At 39.7% G+C, this 19,553-nt stretch overlaps 1 protein-coding gene across 1 annotated transcript in view; it reads left to right on the forward strand.

Moving 5' to 3' along the window:
- Positions 1 to 19,553, forward strand: part of PI15 (peptidase inhibitor 15) — a 28,268-nt gene that overhangs the window by 7,624 nt on the left and 1,091 nt on the right. The window contains exons 3-5 of the mRNA XM_006767338.2: positions 14,408 to 14,526; positions 15,886 to 16,018; positions 16,368 to 16,483. Coding sequence (XP_006767401.1) covers positions 14,408 to 14,526; positions 15,886 to 16,018; positions 16,368 to 16,483 — 368 coding nt within the window. The remainder of the gene's footprint in view (positions 1 to 14,407; positions 14,527 to 15,885; positions 16,019 to 16,367; positions 16,484 to 19,553) is intronic.

Genomic DNA, 19,553 nt, shown 5'->3' on the forward strand with positions numbered 1-19,553 from the left:
TGATCTAGAGGCAGAACCTTTCAAGTGTCTTGGCTTCAGATGGAGACTGGGCACGTTTGGTAGGAATTTTCTTTCAAGGTGCACGTTGCTTAGTATCACTTGGTGTTGTATGCTCAGCTCTCCATGCGTAGAACCAGCTGAGTGAGGGAAGCTTAAGAACATTTGGTTTGAGACCATTTGAAGGCAGACCCCAAAGAAGCACAAATGTAAACACATGATCACACAGAGGCCACACATAGGGTGACCGTATTTCCCAAGAGTCAACAGTGTTTTTTGTTTGTTTGTTTGTTTGTTTTTGTGGCAAAGGATACTTGACCAAATACAACAGTGCAGGAAGAGGATTTTATTGTATTCCTGTTGAGTACTGGTAGACCATACCTGGTCTACGGAGAACACGCAGTGAATATTATGGAACAATTGAATGAAGTGCTTCCACTGGCATGAGTGTAAAGAGCACGTGGCTCTGGTGCTCAGAAGGCAAGAGCCAGGCAGCATTCAATCTCTCCTCCCGCAGTGTCTAGCCAGGTGCCGGGCACTCTGCTGAGGGGGTGAGTGGGGAGCTGGGACACCTTTCCTTAGGAGCACTGTGCCCAGACCAGTGAGTGGGAACACAGTGAGCCGAGTGCTAAGGGTGCTTCGGGATCAGAGGGGGTGTACCTAGACCAGACTTGGACTCAGGATAGAGAGGCCAGGAAGGCTTCTAAAAGGCAATATTTCAAATATCAAATGTGAAAAATAAATAAAAGTTATAGAGGAGGGCATTAAGGAAAGAGAGAACCTGTTGTAGGTGTGAGAGCATGTTCCAAGAAGGCGCTTGGTGTGTTGCAGGCAAGGATAGAAATCGAAAGGGCGGGGGGTGGAGGGGGGGGCTTGGAGAGAGTATATTAAGGAAAAAGTGATGTTTAATGAGGCTGGGAAGGCAAGCAGGAACTTGTTGAGTTTTATTCTAAGATCAAAGTTAGATCATTCATTGAAGGTTTGAAGCAGGGAAGTTATATCATTCATTCACATCATGGCTCCAGCATGAGGAAGGGGTTGGAGGGAGGCAGAAGTAAAAGCAGGGAGCACAGTCCAGAGGCCATTATTTACTTTGTCAGTTTGGGTGAGCGATAATTGAAGCCTCATAAAGTTTAAGGCCACAGGGACATGACCAAGTACATGTAGAGACCAAGTCAATAGGGGTAAGTGATTGTGTGAGAAAGCAGGCAAGGAGCTGCCTTCAGTTTTGAGCAGAACAACTGGGTTTTTCTGAGTTGAAGACCAGAAAGTAAAGAGTGGGGGCCAGGTTATCTATAAGGGCTGCAGGTGTACCACCCAGGTACACACCTATGGAGGCTGAAAGAAGTAGCTAGTGGGTGTGGGAGGAAACATTCTTCAAATCCGGCAATTTTCAGCTGGTGCAAGAATTGTTAAAACATCCAGCACCTAATTATTTAGTCAGGGGCACTGATTTCTTTCCTCTTACATTGTCAAATTAAAAAAAAAAAGAAAGAAAACAGCCAACACAATAATAGCTGTCCAGTTATATCCCCTTTATTTTTTTTTTGTCAGATTGGCAAACAATTGGTGTGCTGCAGAATAGTAGTAATTAGCTTATGTGTGCCATGAGATGAACAGGGTTGAAAATCGCTGCTCCGCTACAAAGAATGTTAGATGGGCATATGCTTTGCTCCTCAAAATGGACCACTTTGCATAAGGGGTCGGGGAGTATCATGGAGACAGCATGGATGGATGTTTTTATGTCTGGGAATCAACTCAAGAATGTTTGCAAGAAAGCTTCATGCTTTTGTGTTTTGTACAGAATAAGTGCTGAGACTTTCATCAACACGAATTCAAATCTGTTTCAGGGGCCTAAATAGCACCAGGCCCATCGAGTCCTTCTGACACACTCAGAATAAGGTCTTTCTGGAAACTATCCAAAGCACTTCAGAAAACTAGCAGCTGACTAGTGTGGCGTGTGAGTGTAGTACATCTGAAACCCTTTTAACAGCCAGTCGGTGGCTATTCAACAGCTGGGCGGAACTTGAGATGTTAAATTGTCAGTGAGAATTTCTTAAGAATGGTGGGGAGGGGCAACGAGAAGAAAGACTAACAGCTCAAACTGGTCAAGAAAGAATGCTTGGTACCAAATCTACCCTAGAGTGAGGTTTGGAGGGATGGGGCTCCATTGTTTCCAGGCTATGCTCCCCATTGTGTCTAAAATCAGGTATCAAGCATTTTTTTTTTTGGACCCAAAGAGGAAAGAATGCCTAACAAGTTGTATTTTCAAACTAAACTTTTCATGACTTTTAAAATTTCACACCACATACTCCAAACGGAAACAGTCCAGCAATGTTACTTAAGGACACATGTTTTTTCCTCCTACAATGTGCATCAAATTCACATTTCATAATTTCATTAAATATGAACCTTCTACCCAATCTGGGTCTCTGCATTCCAGGGAGATCTCGCTGCCAGCAGGCTGTAGGTAGGCGGAAAGGCATTCCACTTCTTCAGTGCAATGGCCAGAGAGTTTGCACGTGTATCACAGGAGAGTTTAACAATCAAGGAATCTGTTTTTTAGATTGCTGTGACACTGAGTTCGGGGAAAAGAACTAACCACGCATGAAAATGTCTTCCTGTCTTATTACTCTGGAATTATATGATAGCCGATGGGCATTATATTTCCCCAGAGAGCAGGGCATTGCTAGAATCCATCATGAAACGGTCTTCAAATTTAGAGACACAACATATGTGAAATTCATAAGTTGTAACACTTCTAAAATCCCCCAATTCTTATCTCCCACTGTCTGATGTTATTTTTCCCCGGAAGCAAGTTCCTTGTTATCTAGACATAATTCCGCTTCTGATTATTTAGTTGCTTTAGGGTTTGCCTGGCTTTCCTTTATCTGCTTACACGCTTAGCTGAGATGAAAGCTTGATGGCTCTCAAACTTTAGGCTGCCAGATAATGTGATCAAAGGGCACCTCACTGCCTCCCATTTTGGGCGGCTTTCTCATTCATTACCATCCAGGGCCTGGACCCCCACTACTAATAGCATCCACCATTACATACACCCTTGCGCTGCTCGAGCTGGGCTCCATGCTCTCAGTCACTAGCTCACCCAGCTTTCACCACAGTCAGACAGGAAACCTGAGCAGGTCAAAAGGTTAAGAGCACAGTTCTGCCTGGCCCCAAAGTCTGTGCTTGGAAAGACAGCAATACACACTCCCCTGCATGTGTTCATCTCCTGCTCTAGGACATACATGCATTTCATCTGAGGACAACACTGAATATTAGAAAGTATTTCTTCCCGTGGCATTGAACCTTGCTGCCTGCATTCTTCCTTGGACGCCATGTGGGAAATTCTGCATTAGAATAGTGCTTCAGGTCTTTGGAGGCTGCGAGCATCTATGTCTTTGACCCCTGACCCCAGTCACCCAGCTCTTTCTTAGTCTCCAGCCCTTTTGTGTTCAATACCTGCTGTCTACACCACCTGTGGCCTCCAGAGTGTTGCCTATCAGGGAAGACTGCACAAAGAGGTTTGCTTTTCTGAAAATCCTGGGAAAGGTAAGAGTTGTGTCGTTAAGGAGATGGAGATTCGAGGTTCTCCCTCGCCCCTTACTCCTGGGAAGCAGTGTGGCTCTGGCCAAAGACGGGCTTTCACCTGGTTGGTATCCCTGGTTGGGTTCTAACCTGTGTGTGTTATTCTGACAACGAGGTGCCTGGAATGGAGGTGACCTGACCAGTGCAGAGTGGGGATGACACATTGGTCCCCATTTGTTCTGCTTCTGCAGACACACCCTCAAGGGAGGTTGGCAGATGTGGTGGCCAAAGTCTCCCGCAACTTCATTAACTGAGTCATGTGTAGGTCAAATGAGTGTTTTAAATACAAGTGTGAGGTTATAATGCAAAGAGATTGCCTTACTTTACATTTTTAAAGCCTTTCTTTCAAGTTTTTAGACTTTTCAGGAAGTGATGCACACTGTTCTTCCATATGTTACTTTTGATACCTCAGTTAGTAAATCCATTTAGAGTTCCCATGTTGTCTAAATAGGCACTATGAACACCATCTATCATCTCAGTATTCGTACCCATGTAGCTGCAGACTACATGTCCCCTCCCCTGGAATGATTGTTCTCAGAATGTGTGATATCAGCTTATTTGTACAGCAGCATTCAGGACTGTTTTCTATACCTCCTACCCATAAGTCTTTCATGTGTACACATAGCAGACATCCTCACAGAGCATCTCGCTGTCACCAGGTACATGAATCAATAACAGGCCAGGGCTGAAAGGAAGGATACTAATATGAGGGCTCATAAAGTGAAAATTAACAGACATTAACTACCAGAAATGCCCCTTCTTCCAAAGCCCCTCATGGGGTGTGTGAGTGCAGTGGGGAAAGAGGGATGAGTAGGGGTGAGATATGAGAGAGGAGGCCCAAAGTTCTTCATGATCAGAAGGACACCACCCCCCTCCCAGTAGGGTTTTAGATAACTTGTTGCCCACGAGAGCAGAACCACTTTGCAGTACACAGTCAAGATCCCCAACTCTGGTCCAGGGGTGGGTGAGGCATCTCTTCTCAAAGCTTCCCCTGGGGGTCCTGGAGTAAGTTCCCAGGTGAGAACTCTAACACATGCTTTAAGAATTATCTCAGGTCATGGTTCAGGACACAAAACTGAGCTGAGAAAAGTATTTTGTGGCTCAAATATCCACTTATTTAACGAGAGACTATACACTGAAACAAGGATGAGGCTAACCCAAAAGAATTATTCCAGTGCTACTTGCGATATTATCACAAAATGTCACTGAATGCTCACTCAACACCTGTTTCCAAAACATAGCATGTCTGGGGAGCTACAGATGTGTGTGACATGGGATGAGGCTTACATGGGAATGTATTTTATTGACTAAGGACACTTCAAAGGAAACAAACTTAGTAGCACATGGTTTTTCCGAGCTGCTTCATAGAATGCATTGTATGTGTTATACAGGGATGGGCAGAAGTAGGTTGACAGTTGTGAGTACATGAAACACAGTTTATTTTTGTATGTTTATTTATTAAAATTGTATTATTTATTTGTATTACAACTGTAAGCCCACTTTTCCCCATCCCCGCCCCCATATACGTATATTGAATTATATAATGCTAAATGTATGTAATTTATTGTCTTTAGCAATTATTTGCTTTTTTGTTTGGTAGTGCTTTTGTTGCCTGTCTCTTCCCTAAGCTACAAGGCAGAGTCCCTGCTAGTCTTGCTGACAGTTGAATTCATAGTACCCAGTGCCTCCCAATAAATATTCACTTACTGGCTGTCTAGATGAATCAGTTCCCTAGAATCCTATTGGTTAATATGGAAACTTGCATTCTTGCACTTTCCATTGTTGAGGACAAAGCAGCCCTCCCCATGTGGTAAGTCTATTGTGAGGAGGTTTGAGGCAAATGCAGGTACAGGGTTGCTATGTCCTGCCACCATCCATGGATATGAAGTGGGAAGAGGACTCGTTGGTGTAGGTGGAATGGTGACAATGACACCCTACATTAGAGTTTATAACCTGCAGGCCCATCAACCACTGTAGTAGGTATGTTTAATTTGCTCTGTATAGTATTGAATTGTACATAATTTTATATTTTTAAAAGTTAACTGCCCACATGTAGAAGTTGATATATTTCACATGTATATCAGGATTTCTAGATTATCCTGAAAATGGTAATGTCTAGAGAGACTGAGTCCACTTCCTACTTGTTAGCAATTGCTTAGAGAGGGGAGGAGTAGCCTCTTTGGGTGCAGCAAATTCACTTATTTCTGAGTCAGCCAGTCTCTCTCTCTCTCTCTCTCTCTCTCTCTCTCTCTCTCTCTCTCTCTCTCTCTCTCTCTCTCTCCATATAACTGTCCAGAGGTCAAGAAGCAGCAGGTGCACTTTGTAATCTTATACCCAATACTACATTTAGTCATCTTCATGAGTAGACCATTCCCACAATGCAATCATTTAGTTTAATTATATTTAAAGAGTTTGGACATTTTCAGCACTTGGCTGAAGTAGTTTCACAGCCATGCATAGATTTAAAGCACTCAAAATTTTTCCATTTTTTCCTAATCACCAATCTTATTTAAGTACTTTTACCTCAAATCCTAAATTTATTGTTTCGCTTTTATCCATGCCCTCGTTTATTTATACATATGGATCACTCCCTCCGTTAAAAGTCCCTTTCAGTAATCCCGATAAAAAATGATGGTGGCTTTGAGCAGGTGTGGCAATAGTGGTGGCACTCAGTACTTATCTTTTGTATATACAGTAGTGTGAAGGCAGGATCAATAAGATTTGCCAGTGGCGCAAATAAAGATTATGAAACCAAGAAAGCACAGAGATGACTACTAGAATTTTAGCCTGAGCAATACAAGAACAGTTGTAGTTTGGAAACAGCCATAGATATATATGAACAGGCAAGGGGACAGATTGGTGACCCCGGAACCAGAAGACGGGCTATGCCATTTGCTGACAGAAGGAAGACTGCAGGTTATGGGTGGGAAGTGGGGCAGGGTTGTGAGTATTTGGAGCTCAACTCTGGACAAGTTAGGTTGAGGCTTAAAGTACCTAGGTTTGGAATTCAAGTGAGAGGGTTAGAGATATAATTTGGAGTGATAATATCAATAGCATGTAAATGGCATGTCAATCCGGAAGACTGAAGGAGATTACATAGGCAGTGAATACAGATAAAGCAGGAGAGAGAGAGGGAGAGGGAGAGAGAGAGAGAGAGAGAGAGAGAGAGAGAGAGAGAGAGAGTGACGCTCTGCCCTGGGACCCCTCTAGCACATAGAGGTTGGAGGGATGAGGAGGAACCATCAAACATGGAAAATCAGCAACCAGAGCTCAACAAGGCAAGTACGGGGTGGTGAGACCAAGGACAAAGGAATGGGGGTGTGTCCAGGAGGAGCAAGTGGCTAGATCATGCCAAGAGCTGCCGGTAGACCAAGGAAGTTGGTGACCAGGCCATTGAGGAGAGCAGTTGGGTAGAGTGGAGGTGGAGTGGGGAATCTCTATGCGGGGCTCAAAAAAGAATAAAAGAAGAAAAACTGGAAATTCTCAATTAAGACAACTCTCAAGGAATTTTATTGTTATAAGAAGGAGAAGAATACTGCAATAATTGGAAGACGAAACGGGATGAGGAAAAAGGGCTTTATTGGTTTGTTTTTAAGAAATGTATGCTGTTAGCAATGATCCTTCCAAAAAAGTGCACTTTACATCATCTCTTTACAGAAATTTACCCCACCTACCTGCAAGGTGGCATTCATGTTACCTAAGGGAAGTCTTCGTTATCTTCTTTTAAACATTTACCAAATGCTTAGGACCCCACTTAGATATTTTATGATATAATTTAGTTCCATCTTTTATAGGTATTGTTGTGGCTTCAGAGAATTTTTTAATCAAGTTCCTTTAGCTCTCTACTTCTCTTATAAAGTAGAATCAGTTTAAAATCATTTAATTAATCTAATGAACACCAGAAATTTCCCTTCCTCTTTCTCTGTCCTACCGCACTTCACCCTACCGGAGCCTTCCTTCCCAATATTCATTTCTGCCCTCCTGTCTGGTTAACCCTGGACCTCAACTCTGAGTTTTCTTTACTGGCATTTTGCATGCATTTCTACCTACTGGGAATAAACCCACCACTTTCAAAACAGAACTGCAATCATTCCCATGATTTAAAGCTGTTTTAAAGTGTATTAAAAGCATTTTTCTGCCCTCAGGGGAAATAATTTTGTCATCACTTAACTTCTTTTTAATGGCTCTTTCCCACTTCTTTAAGTCAATACTCCTTCCCCAATCTGACCAACACAGGAAAAGATCAAACAGTCCTAGCTAAATTATTTTTTAAAAACTCCAAAACGTATCTATCTAAATTGACTTTGCTTTTTATCTTAATATACAAGGAATGACCACATAAATTTCCAGGAAAATAGTGTCTACAGCATATGCCATACTGTCTCCAATACCATTACTATCATACCAGTTTAGAAATACATCTCCAAAGATTCAAAGTACGGTTTTTTTTTATTTAACATTTGTTATCTTTGAAGATGGATTCCAATTGTGTATTATATTTGTCAAGAGGTATCTTTTGCTTTCTCAAGTAATATTCCTGGTTCTTCCTTAACGTAGCTTACATTTCCTAATCTCTGGTTGTATCCATAGTTAGCAAACTTTGGCAATCACATTTCCTTAACGTTTGTTACTAACAAATTTTAAAAATTAAATATCTCAAAACAGCATTGATAGTTTTAATATGTTTGATTTTTAAAGTATTTCAGTTAATTGATTGAAAATAATAATTTCTATATAGGTAATGTCTTAAAAGTCTAAGGTACACAGTGACTCTCAAGTTCTAAATTTTGCAATACTGTTTAAAAAAATTAACAAGTCTTCTAATTTTCAACTTAAAATCACAAATATAAATCATTACTCATTGATATGTTTATTGAAATTACAAGGCTAACCTGTTGCTTTAATAAGCCACATTCACTTAACCACTAAAAATATTAATACTATCAAATACGCACAGGTTCTTCATCCAGACATAGCTATCCTTTTTAATAACTTCAATTTGACTCTTTTAAATACTTCTACATTTAATTCTTATGTTTGGATTTGAAAGATGTTACCCACTTAAAAAAGGTCTGTCACCTCAAATACTGTTAGGGATATATTCCCAAGTAATTTTAGGTTGCCATCCAGCTAGACTCGATTCTTGTCATCCAGAGATACTGACTGGGGCTTAAGAAGAGAGAGTCAGATGGCACCATGCTCCCTGAATCTGGCTGCGACACTGTTGTGGATACCAAGCTTACAGAAACGCCGAGAAAACAACCTCACCCCTGGCCGGAGCGTATCATTCTCTAGTTCTTCTGTCCACTTGAGAATGTCAACAACCTTCTCCCGTGATGGAAAATCCTTTCACTCGGTTTTGTATGTCTTTGGCTCAAGCTCTAAAGACCTCTGAACTTGATGAGAATCTGCGTTCTTGTCACATCCCTCCTCTCTCTTGGAGCCACAAGTCTTTTAGATATTTACATGACATCAGTTTGAATCCGGGATATTTCTCATGGCTCAGTCCAACTATGTGGTTGCCACAGACAAGGTGCTGACTTTATAAGCAGAATAGCTCATGGTGAACATTTGAGCCCAAAGCTAAATCAGTTTATGAGCTGAGCAACTAAATGGTTCTTAACAACAAAGAATGGAAGAAAACCACTTGGGTCAATGGGGTACACCTACAAGTATACGCATGCTCCAACATTGTCTTAAGCTATATTTATTTTGTGATTTACCTGATTTAATTATAGTATCCTCTAGTGAGTCCAGTAAATATCTTTCTGTATCCATACATATTCTTAATTTTTGCCTCATTTTTAGGAGGCAAGATCAGATTTTAAGTGCCACAACTAACTTACCTTTGAAAGTATCTTATCTATTTATAGGGAAGACAGAATGTTGAATCTGGTTGAATGAAAGCTAAGTATCAGGTGTTCAGTTTTTTTTTCACCAACAGAGAATAATATATTGTATGTTTACTAGGAATTCCACAGAACGTTAAGTGAGTCACCTGGGTGCCCTTTGTTCTGTTGCTGTATTTTTAGGGGATAGTATTAAAGCCATTTCAAATAAATGCCACAAGGTACTCAGACAGATTCAGCAGATGCCCATCAAGCAAACAGAAAGGTATACAGGGTGTCCCCCAAAAATGTATATACACTGTAACTGCTGATAGCTCAATTTTGAAAATGAAACGTACTTTAATAAGCACTGGCTTAGTAATTATTCAAAGTGCATGTACACATTTTAGGGGGACACCGTATATATCAACTTAAATGCTTAGCAATTTTCATCTTCATTCCCTGAATTTTTTGTTGATGCTGCTGACCCTCACCTGAGGATATTTTTCTATTGATTTTTAGATAGAGTGGAAGGGAGGGCGAGAGACACACAGAGAGAAACATTGATGTGAGAGAGACACATCTATTAGTTGCCTCCAGCAGAACCCGGTGGGGGCCAAGAATCAAGCTTCAACCAAGGTACGAGGTATGTGGCCTTGACCAGAATTGAACCCGGACCCTTCAGTCCATGGGCTGACCCTCTATCCTCTAAGCCAAACTGGCCAGGGCCCTGAACTTCTGTAAGTTGTTAAAATTCTTTCACATGGTTATACTGGCAACATTCATTGTAGTTCAGAGCTTCTGATTAAGGAAGAACAGATAATATTGAGCCATTAAGAAAGAATAGATAATATTGGGCCACTCCCTACAGGCCCCAGTTTTTTTGTTGAAATTTCCTATTGTTATTAAATAAAGTAATCATTGCTTGCTATTTTCCAACCTCAAAGACCTCTCATCAAATTAATACAATCAAATACCACAAAGATCGGCGCATACGTAATTTACCCACTTTCTCATGGGAGTGGTAACCAATGAAGAAAGACAGAGACAGCGAAGTCAGTCCTCAATTTTACCAATAGATGTGATTGATGTAACCCTCACATTTCAGTGCTCCCTACTCCAGCTGGATAGGCCTCTCTCTACAGGACAGGTGTGAGTCCTGCTCAGGGACAGAGAGGCAAGAAAGACTGCAGGACCTTCTGACTTTGTAGTGGGCATCAAAGGGAGAGCTGATCATCTCTTGCATAGGGAGGGAAAGTGGCCCACTGTCTGTGTGGGACCTGGCCAGTTCCCACCAAGCTTCCAGCACCTTCCTTCAGGGACATGGAGACAGGCAGAAACCCCTGCCATCAGTTCCCTAAAGGTAAATACCAAGGAGGGAGGGAGGGAGGGAGAGGGAGGGAGGGAAGGAAGGAGAGAGAGAGAGAGAGAGAGAGAGAGAGAGAGAGAGAGAGAGAGAGAGTCCTTATTCCTCCTCTCCCACAACTATTTTCTCCAAAATTGTAATGATGACTTTTGTACATAGAAATCCCTAAAAAAAGTAGGCATCAATCAGTAATAATACTTTGTGTTCCCATCAAAATCCCCTATCACAGTTAAAAAGAATGCTCACGTAAGATACTGTTCAGGCATATACTTTTGGTCTATCTTTTTGGCATGTATAATATTTTGTTTTTAAATATGTGAATGAGTGTAAACATAGGATTATATATGCCAAATTATTTTTCAAATCCTCAACTGCCTTAAATGTCTTCAGTAATTTTGAAAAGGAGTTTTACTCTCTCTGGGGAATGGAAAGGGCTAGCACTGAGTAAATCACATAGACCCACAGAACACATATAAATCACAGATCTTCCTGGCTCTATGCTGGGCTACTCAAGTATACTAAGTCATGAGCAGTTGAAGATGAAAGGTACCTTACGGATGACTTCATTCAGTCTTATTTCAAAGGTGAATTAAGTGGGAGACGGAAAGAATAATGAGCATGCCCTCAGAGGATGTTAGCAGCAGAATCAGGGTTAGAACACAGTACTCTTTACTCTTAGGTCAATGCGATTTGTGCCCTGCTATGCTGATATTTCAGGACAAGACTCTAAGTGTTCTTAGCAGTTATTGATTGGAGTGCACACTGTATATTTGGATGCATTTTTTTCTCAAGTGACTACAATTAGTTAAGAACCCTCCAGGGAACAAACTGGGTTGATGCTATTCCATCTGGAAGTCCTCTGTGAATTAATTGTGTTGTTTTGTATTTTGATGAACTATAACCCATATTTTATTCACAAACATCAGAAGAATAGATAATAGATGAGTTCACCAAACAAATGCTTTTAAAAGTTCATTTCAGTCCTATGATTCTATAATTTTCATTATAAATTTATTATATGTTTTGGTATACTTTGCCCGATTTTTACAAACAAAGGAGAAGTTTGAAATAGTGATTCATATAATTTCTGTCAAATAGTGATTTTACTGAGCTAAGAAATTAACTATAAAATAATAGTACAAAATCTTTTTCATAATTGTAAAAGAGCATGATATCAATTTAGAGAAAAAAATACACAGACACTAGCTCATAAAATATTATAGAATGAGAATTATTCTCATTTTTGATACTGTATTTAACATTATTTATTAAAATGATATTATGTAATATTTTGCCAAATTTAATTTAACACACAAAATGGGAAAATTATATTCTGGATAACTAAAAGTGTGTCTTGCTACAGCTCCTTGTACATGGGCAAAGGAGAAGTAGCATTTTCACTTCAGAATTATTCCAGATCCTAAATAATTCTGATTTTACACAAATTTTCTAAGTCTGCTTATTTTTTTATTACCTTAAAAATATTTTTATTTCAGAAAGGAAAGGAGAGGGAGAGAGAGAGAGAGAAACATCAATGATAAGAGAGAATCATTGATTGGCTGCCTTCTGCACATCCCACACTGGGGATTGAGCCCACAACCCATGTATATGACCTGACCAGGAATCAACCATGACCTGGTTCATAGGTCAATGCTCAACCACTGAGCCATGCCGGTTGGGCTTGTGAGCTTATTTTAATGCAATTCTAGATCAATGTATGTGTGATGGCTTTGTTTTACTCACTTAAAACAACTTCTGAGTAACTAACAAATCTCTTTTGAGGGCAGCTGCCATTGTTTCTACAGTGAAAGTGTCTCTTGAAGAGTTCATCTATTTCGTTTTTTCCTGTTTTATTTCAAAGTCACTAAATTACTTTCCTTTTAGTTAAATATATTATCATATTAAATAAATCTATGTATCCCGTTATCCTTGAGGAAAACTATGGCTTCATAGTGTTATGATCAAGCAGTCCCATGAGTTTGCTTGGTAACACATAGTAAACTAATGGCTATTAACCCTAATGGAGGGGAGTCTTGCTTAGCTCCACACAATCTGGTGGAAGAGAAGGTCACCAAAAGGATGATAAGATAAGAAAGACTATGAAAAGCAGGAAAACAATGATTAGCAGAAGGACATCTCCACAGGCCTCATCCATGGAGCTTCATTTGCATTTGAGTAGCATAAGTCTATCACTTCTTTTTTCATACACAATCTTACCTTCCAAAATATACTGCTACCTACTGTCTAATCACAATCTGAACCAATTTCTTCAGACAGAATAGCATATCAATATTTAAATAACTTATAAAATAATGTCATGGTATTGAACTTGTTAGTTCAAAATCATTTTATTTTTTTAAATATATTTTATTGATTTTTTACAGAGAGGAAGGGAGAGAGATAGAGAGTTAGAAACATCGATGAGAGAGAAACATCGATCAGCTGCCTCCTGCACATCTCCTACTGGGGATGTGCCCACAACCCAAGTACATGCCCTTGACTGGAATCGAACCTGGGACCTTTCAGTCCGCAGGCCGACGCTCTATCCATTAAGCCAAACTGGTCAGGGCTCAAAATCATTTTTATAAGAGATAAATACTTCACTAAATTATATTTTCACCAGGGAGAAATTTTGAAAGCATTTTTTCTATATTTATGTACAAAAATTATAAATATTCTATACTTTGTGTTTTGTACCTTGTAACTTGCTAGAAAACAGATCATCATGCTAGTGTTGCTTTATTATTGGAAGGTCCACATACGCTCAGAGCTTGATGTCCCCATACAGCTTTGGAAATGAGAATGTCAATCCATATAGTAACTAATGCAAATGTATACTAAAGCTAAGGCTCATTTAAATTTTATCCCACAAATATTTTAATGATGGAAAAGTCATTATACACCCATAACACCCTTGCCAGTGTAAACCATGTTCTTTTCAAGAACAACTACTATTTTTCATCATTTATTTAATTGAATCATAATGCACTATATTTTTATAGCAGCCCCATGTAGCATAGTCAAGTTAATTTTATCATGGTTTGTTTCCAGTTCATGCCAACTAAAATGTAATTCTCACGTTTTCATTACCAAAGATTCAAATGATGTAAAATGTGGGAGCTCCATGGGATTTATTGCATGCTAATATAGTTGGACCTTTGGAAGTTTCAGTATAATATTAGACATTATTAATCTTGATAAACTGATTTGAATAACTTTGATCATATTCGTTTTTTAGATGTTTGAATAGCATGGTTCCTTGTTGCTGTGAAGATGGCCTCTAGGGAAATCAACTGACTTTGGGGTATTCAAATTTCAGTGGTCGGTATGAGGTGTCCCCAGGTTACACCTAGATACAGTATTTTTGTTAACCAGCCCTTTACTAAAACTGACGTCTAGACTTTAGATCTAGGGACACTATAAAAACAATATTTTGGTGGCATAATCATATTACATTATAGAACTTCAAATATTAATAGCCTGGATTTGCTTTGTTTTAGTCAAAACAGCCTCAGGAACCAGCAGTGAAAGAACTTTGGGGAACAGTAGCACCTTTTATGCCCTCTTCCTTTTTGTTTCTTACCAGCAAAACCTGGCAAAGCTAAAGGCTTTTTTCCCCCCTCCACAGGTTTGGGATGAAAATCTTGCAAAATCTGCTGAGGCCTGGGCCGCCACCTGCATTTGGGAACACGGACCTTCTTACTTACTGAGGTTTTTGGGCCAAAATCTCTCTGTGCGAACTGGAAGGTAGGAAGCGGCTTTCCTGGCACCCTTTCTGTCCACACAGCGTCATTGCTCAGAGACTCCAACGAGGGAGTGACACCAATTTCAAGTCGTGTCAGCAACTGTTGATTGAGTGCTTGCTATGTGCCAGGCACAGTGCTGGACCCCTGGCTGTTTTAGATATCTTCAAGGAGTATTTAATTGGTTCAAAGGACCTAAGACGACCAGTTTCCCATTTCACCCTTGAAGCACCCTCCCTTAGCCTGCATTCTGCACTTACATCCCAGCTGTGGAAGGATCAGCATGTGCTTATACCAGTGGTCGGCAAACTCATTAGTCAGCAGAGCCAAATATCAACAGTACAATGATTGAAATTTCTTTTGAGAGCCAAATTTTTTAAACTTAAACTATATAGGTAGGTACATTGTCATTAACTTAATTAAGGTACTCCTAAGCTGGCCTTTGCTAACAACGTCCTCAATCTGAGGGGTCGTACCCCCACTTCTTCTAACGCCATTTCTTCAAAATAGACACACCCAGGCCGAAAACCAACTTCTGCACATGGGCCACGAAGTTTCAATCACACTGTATGTGCGCGCCCGCACGTGGTATTTTGTGGAAGAGCCAAAGAGCCGCATGTGGCTCGAGAGCCACGGTTTGCTGACCACTGTGCTATACCCTGTATCTTGTCTCTTCTACCTCAGGAAAATCCCGACAATGGCAGAAGCCATTCTTGTGTGTCTGCAACTTTTTCCTGGTTGCATATATCTCTGTTATAAAAATTATACGTATGAATACGTATAATTTTTATAACAGAGATATATATGTACATACCCACCTCTCTGCAAGTATATGCAACTACGGAAAAGCTGTTCCCAGTGGTGGGATAATTTTCCTGCCACTGTGCAATGTCATCATACAACCTTCCAAAGGCCCAGTCTCTTGCATGTAGAAGAAGAAAATCAGGTGTCCTATTATTAAAATTAAAGTGATATCAATTTAAGAAAAAAGCCCACACTGAGTTTAGTATAATGGCTACTTCTAATATGTCAACTCTTAATTGTGCGTAAGATTCTCATGGAAGAAATTTTTGACATAGATAAAACAAGATAAAATGATAAGTCCCGAAATATCTACATGTCTGTTTTTGAAATGGTCAGACGTAAACTTATGCAAAGATAGGATCACTTGATCCAGCTCTGGGCTTTTTTATGTTGGTCTTACTTGAAGGAATAGAGGATTCTACAGGGTGGTGATGGTAATTGTAAGGGGTGGGCATGCTCTTGGTTCATTGTGAATAATCTGCACAATGAACAATTAACTTACAATTTAATATGAGTCTGCCATGTGTTCTAAGTTCTCATTGTTTATCTTGATATCTAGATATCGCTCTATTCTCCAGTTGGTCAAGCCATGGTACGATGAAGTGAAAGACTATGCTTTTCCGTATCCCCAGGACTGCAACCCCAGATGTCCAATGAGATGTTTTGGCCCCATGTGTACACATTATACACAGGTTATTTCAACTGTCTTGTTAATTTGGGGGTCATACTTTCAAAAAATGGTCTTAACTATTTTTTAAAATTTACCTTTATTCTTTAAAGTATTACAGACGAAACCTTTTCCCCTCCACTGACCCCTCCTCCCCATTCTTGCTCCCTCCCCAGCCCTTCACGGCATGATTGTCTGTGTCCGTGTGTTATGCATATATGCGTATACATTTTTTGGTTAATCTCTTCCCCACCCCTCCTTCCATCTGAGAATCCTCAATGTGTTGCATGCTTCCATGTCTCTAGATCTATTCTGGTGAACATGCGTGTTCTTAGCTTTGACCTCAGTAATGGTATATTGGTTTGTTTTTGCAGATGGTTTGGGCCACCTCCAATCGGATCGGATGTGCAATTCATACTTGCCAAAACATGAATGTGTGGGGGACTGTGTGGCGCCGCGCAGTGTACCTGGTGTGCAACTATGCCCCAAAGTAAGTCCAGGTGGCATGCTGCTTCCTTGGGCCTTTCATGATTATTCAATATCTTCAGTCTGTTGGGTATTTTTTCTTTTTCTTTTTTTTTTTAATGTGCCTCTTGTTACCTTAATGAGGTGACTTTTTCTTTTTATTGATTTCAGAGAGGAAGGGAGAGGGAGCAAGGGATAGAAACATCAATGATGAGAGAATCATTGATCAGCTGCCTCCTGCATGCTACCTACTGGGGACGGAGCCCACAACCTGAGCATGTGCCCTTGACCAGAATCAAACCTGGGACCCTTCAGTCCTCAGGCCGATGCTCTATCCACTAAGCCAAACCAGCTAGGGCAGTCTGTTGGGTATTTTAATATGACTGGGCCTTGAATACAAGGGCCTCTGATCTTGAATCCTTCATTATTCTCATAAACCTGACAAAATGAGCTGAAAGCCTTCTTTGCACAAGGAAAAGGATTCTGGGCCAAAACTAGTGGCAAAACAATCTGAGTATGGAGATTCACTAAATTCTCCTGACAGTCTTTCCTTTGTCATGGCGATTGTAAAACAAACTCTGTACTCCCCGGCTTTTGATAGCTACATGAAAAGGCATCAGAACACAATCTTCTAGGGAATTTATCAGCACCATGACATTCCCACCTCTCAGTGCCAAAATGTCAACTTACTTTTTTCCCTAGGAAAGCAAAACAAGCCTTTCTTCCTTCTTTGTTTTAGGAGTAAAATTGAAAACTATAGTTTATTCATTCCATAGATGGCTAGGGAGGCATTCAATATCAGAAGGGGAGATTTAGAAGCTATGACTTCTTTTTCAATTGAGGCTTTGCCATGATTGAAATTTCAGTATTAAAAAGTATTCAGTAATTTCATCCTATGGCACATATGAAAATATTGTGAAACGGATTACAGCTTCTAAAATATGGACATATTTATGAACTTTTTTTGCAATAAATAAGCACGTGTTAACATTCGGGAAAAATGCTTTCTTGATAATAATAACTCTTCAGCTGATAAAAGATTGCAGTTTATTCATGAGTTTGTTCCCATTTGGAGTAAATACCAAAATGTGCAAAGGATTTATGACATTCTTGGTGTTTTCCAAAGTAAGTCCCAAAGATTTTCTCTAGCATTGCCAGTGTGGGGAGGGAATGAGAAAATGTTTCACAGACAGCTGCATTACTCATGTGTGTGGTAGTGTGCCAGTGTTGTTGCGGAGTTAGAGAAATAGCAATTTCCCCGATGGACCCCTCTTCACAATTACTAGAAGAATAAGATTTGGAAAGGAGAATGTGTCTGCTTTATGGAAAGTATGGAACTGTGCATTTGACTGATATTTTCTGTCTCACTCCTTGTATTTGCCTGTTAAGCTTTGACCTTTCTTTCTGACACAAAGAAGCCAAGTGTCCTCCCCAGATGATGAAAGACATTTTTATTTTATTCATTTAACTTCTCTGTTTTGGGCCAATGACTAGAATTTCTCATACTATCGATGAAAGATTTGATTGTTTTATGGGTCCAGGAGATTAAGATATTGTGTTCATATGCTATATTTGTTGTAATAAAAGATCATTATTTTGAAACCTAGGCAATGAAGAAAGTTTTCAAATCCTGGCTGATAGGTAAATATGATTCTTCTAATGCCAGTATGAGGTTATCTCAAGCCTAATCATTTTTCAGGGTAAAAAGTAAGAAGGGATGGGGGAGACAGAGACAGGGAGGGAGAATTTAGTTACATGCGCTAGGGCAAAATAAAAGAATAAATAATAGTTTTATTAGTTGGCAGATTTACTATTGGATACAATTAGCTATTCTCTATTTGACAAAAATCGGTGATTTATGTAAAAGTACATAACGTAACATATAATTATTACAGATAATAAAATTGTACTTCTAAATTAATGTTACCAAAATATGTGCTATATAACTTCAAGAAGTATATATAGTAAAAAGAAACATATCAAATTAAAATAGCATAATCTTGATAAAGATGTAGCTTGGGTAGAGATACCTAGAGAAATACAATTTTTAATATAGGACGGGGGAACTTAGGACCCAGGTGAGGGAGCTGCATTCACCAGCGAATGGGGCCCCTGGATGTTTCTGAGCCAGCTTATGGCATCAAAATTCCACCTGAGGAAGCTTCTCTGGAGGTCAGAGTGTAGAACAAACTAGATTTGGCAGGCAGTCTTAGAATCTCATCTCGTGTCGTAATATGAGTCGTTAATCAGCAGGTTTTACATGTGTATAGATAAATGTTTTATAGACAAGTGTGAATTTTTAACTGACGTTTAAACTGAGACCTTCACGCCCTATAGAGACAGGCTCTGAGTCCCTGCTTGGTCTTGTTCAGGTCTTAAGGACTCTGAGAACCCCCTGTCTCACATGCTAGCCTCTTACCTACTGTCGTCTGATTTCCTACCCTGACTTTTTATTATTGACACCAGATTTCTCCTGAACAGTCAAGTTCCTCCCCATTGTTGGCTATATTGCTATTTCCCAGTACTCCAGTTACTAACACCAGGCTATGATAGTGCATTGATTACTCTTTCCTTTGTCATTACAGGACCTAAATAACAGTAGGTAACAGTAAGGTAATTCTCCTAAATAGTGAACTGATGTATTATTTTGATATTGGTGATCAATACAGATAAAGGAAAATATTGAGAATACAAAGTAATTCGGTAAATGTGTTTATTATCAAAAAATGAATAGCATTACTATAAAAAGGTCTAGGAGTGTATTTATGGGAAAATGTTTTGAAATCACCTTTATTTGCTTCTGTGGGCCATCATTCTCTTACTACAAAAATGGAGTTTTTCCATATCTCATTTTATAAATAATAAGAATCTACAATATTTTACAAGTTTAGGAACAAATTTTGTGAACATTTGTAACTTTTGGTGTGTGCTTATGACAACTTTTTGTTCATTTAATCATTTCTAAGCCTCCCAGAAATGGTGACATGAGTAGGAAGTTGTCATAAGCGCCCAAAGCACTTGTATGCATGCATATAAGCACAACCAACAGACTCAAGACACTGGGGACAGGGGACAAGGGTGAGTGGGGTATGGGG

This window comes from Myotis davidii, unplaced genomic scaffold (genome assembly GCF_000327345.1).
Source record: "Myotis davidii unplaced genomic scaffold, ASM32734v1 scaffold200, whole genome shotgun sequence".
Lineage (NCBI taxonomy): Eukaryota > Metazoa > Chordata > Mammalia > Chiroptera > Vespertilionidae > Myotis > Myotis davidii.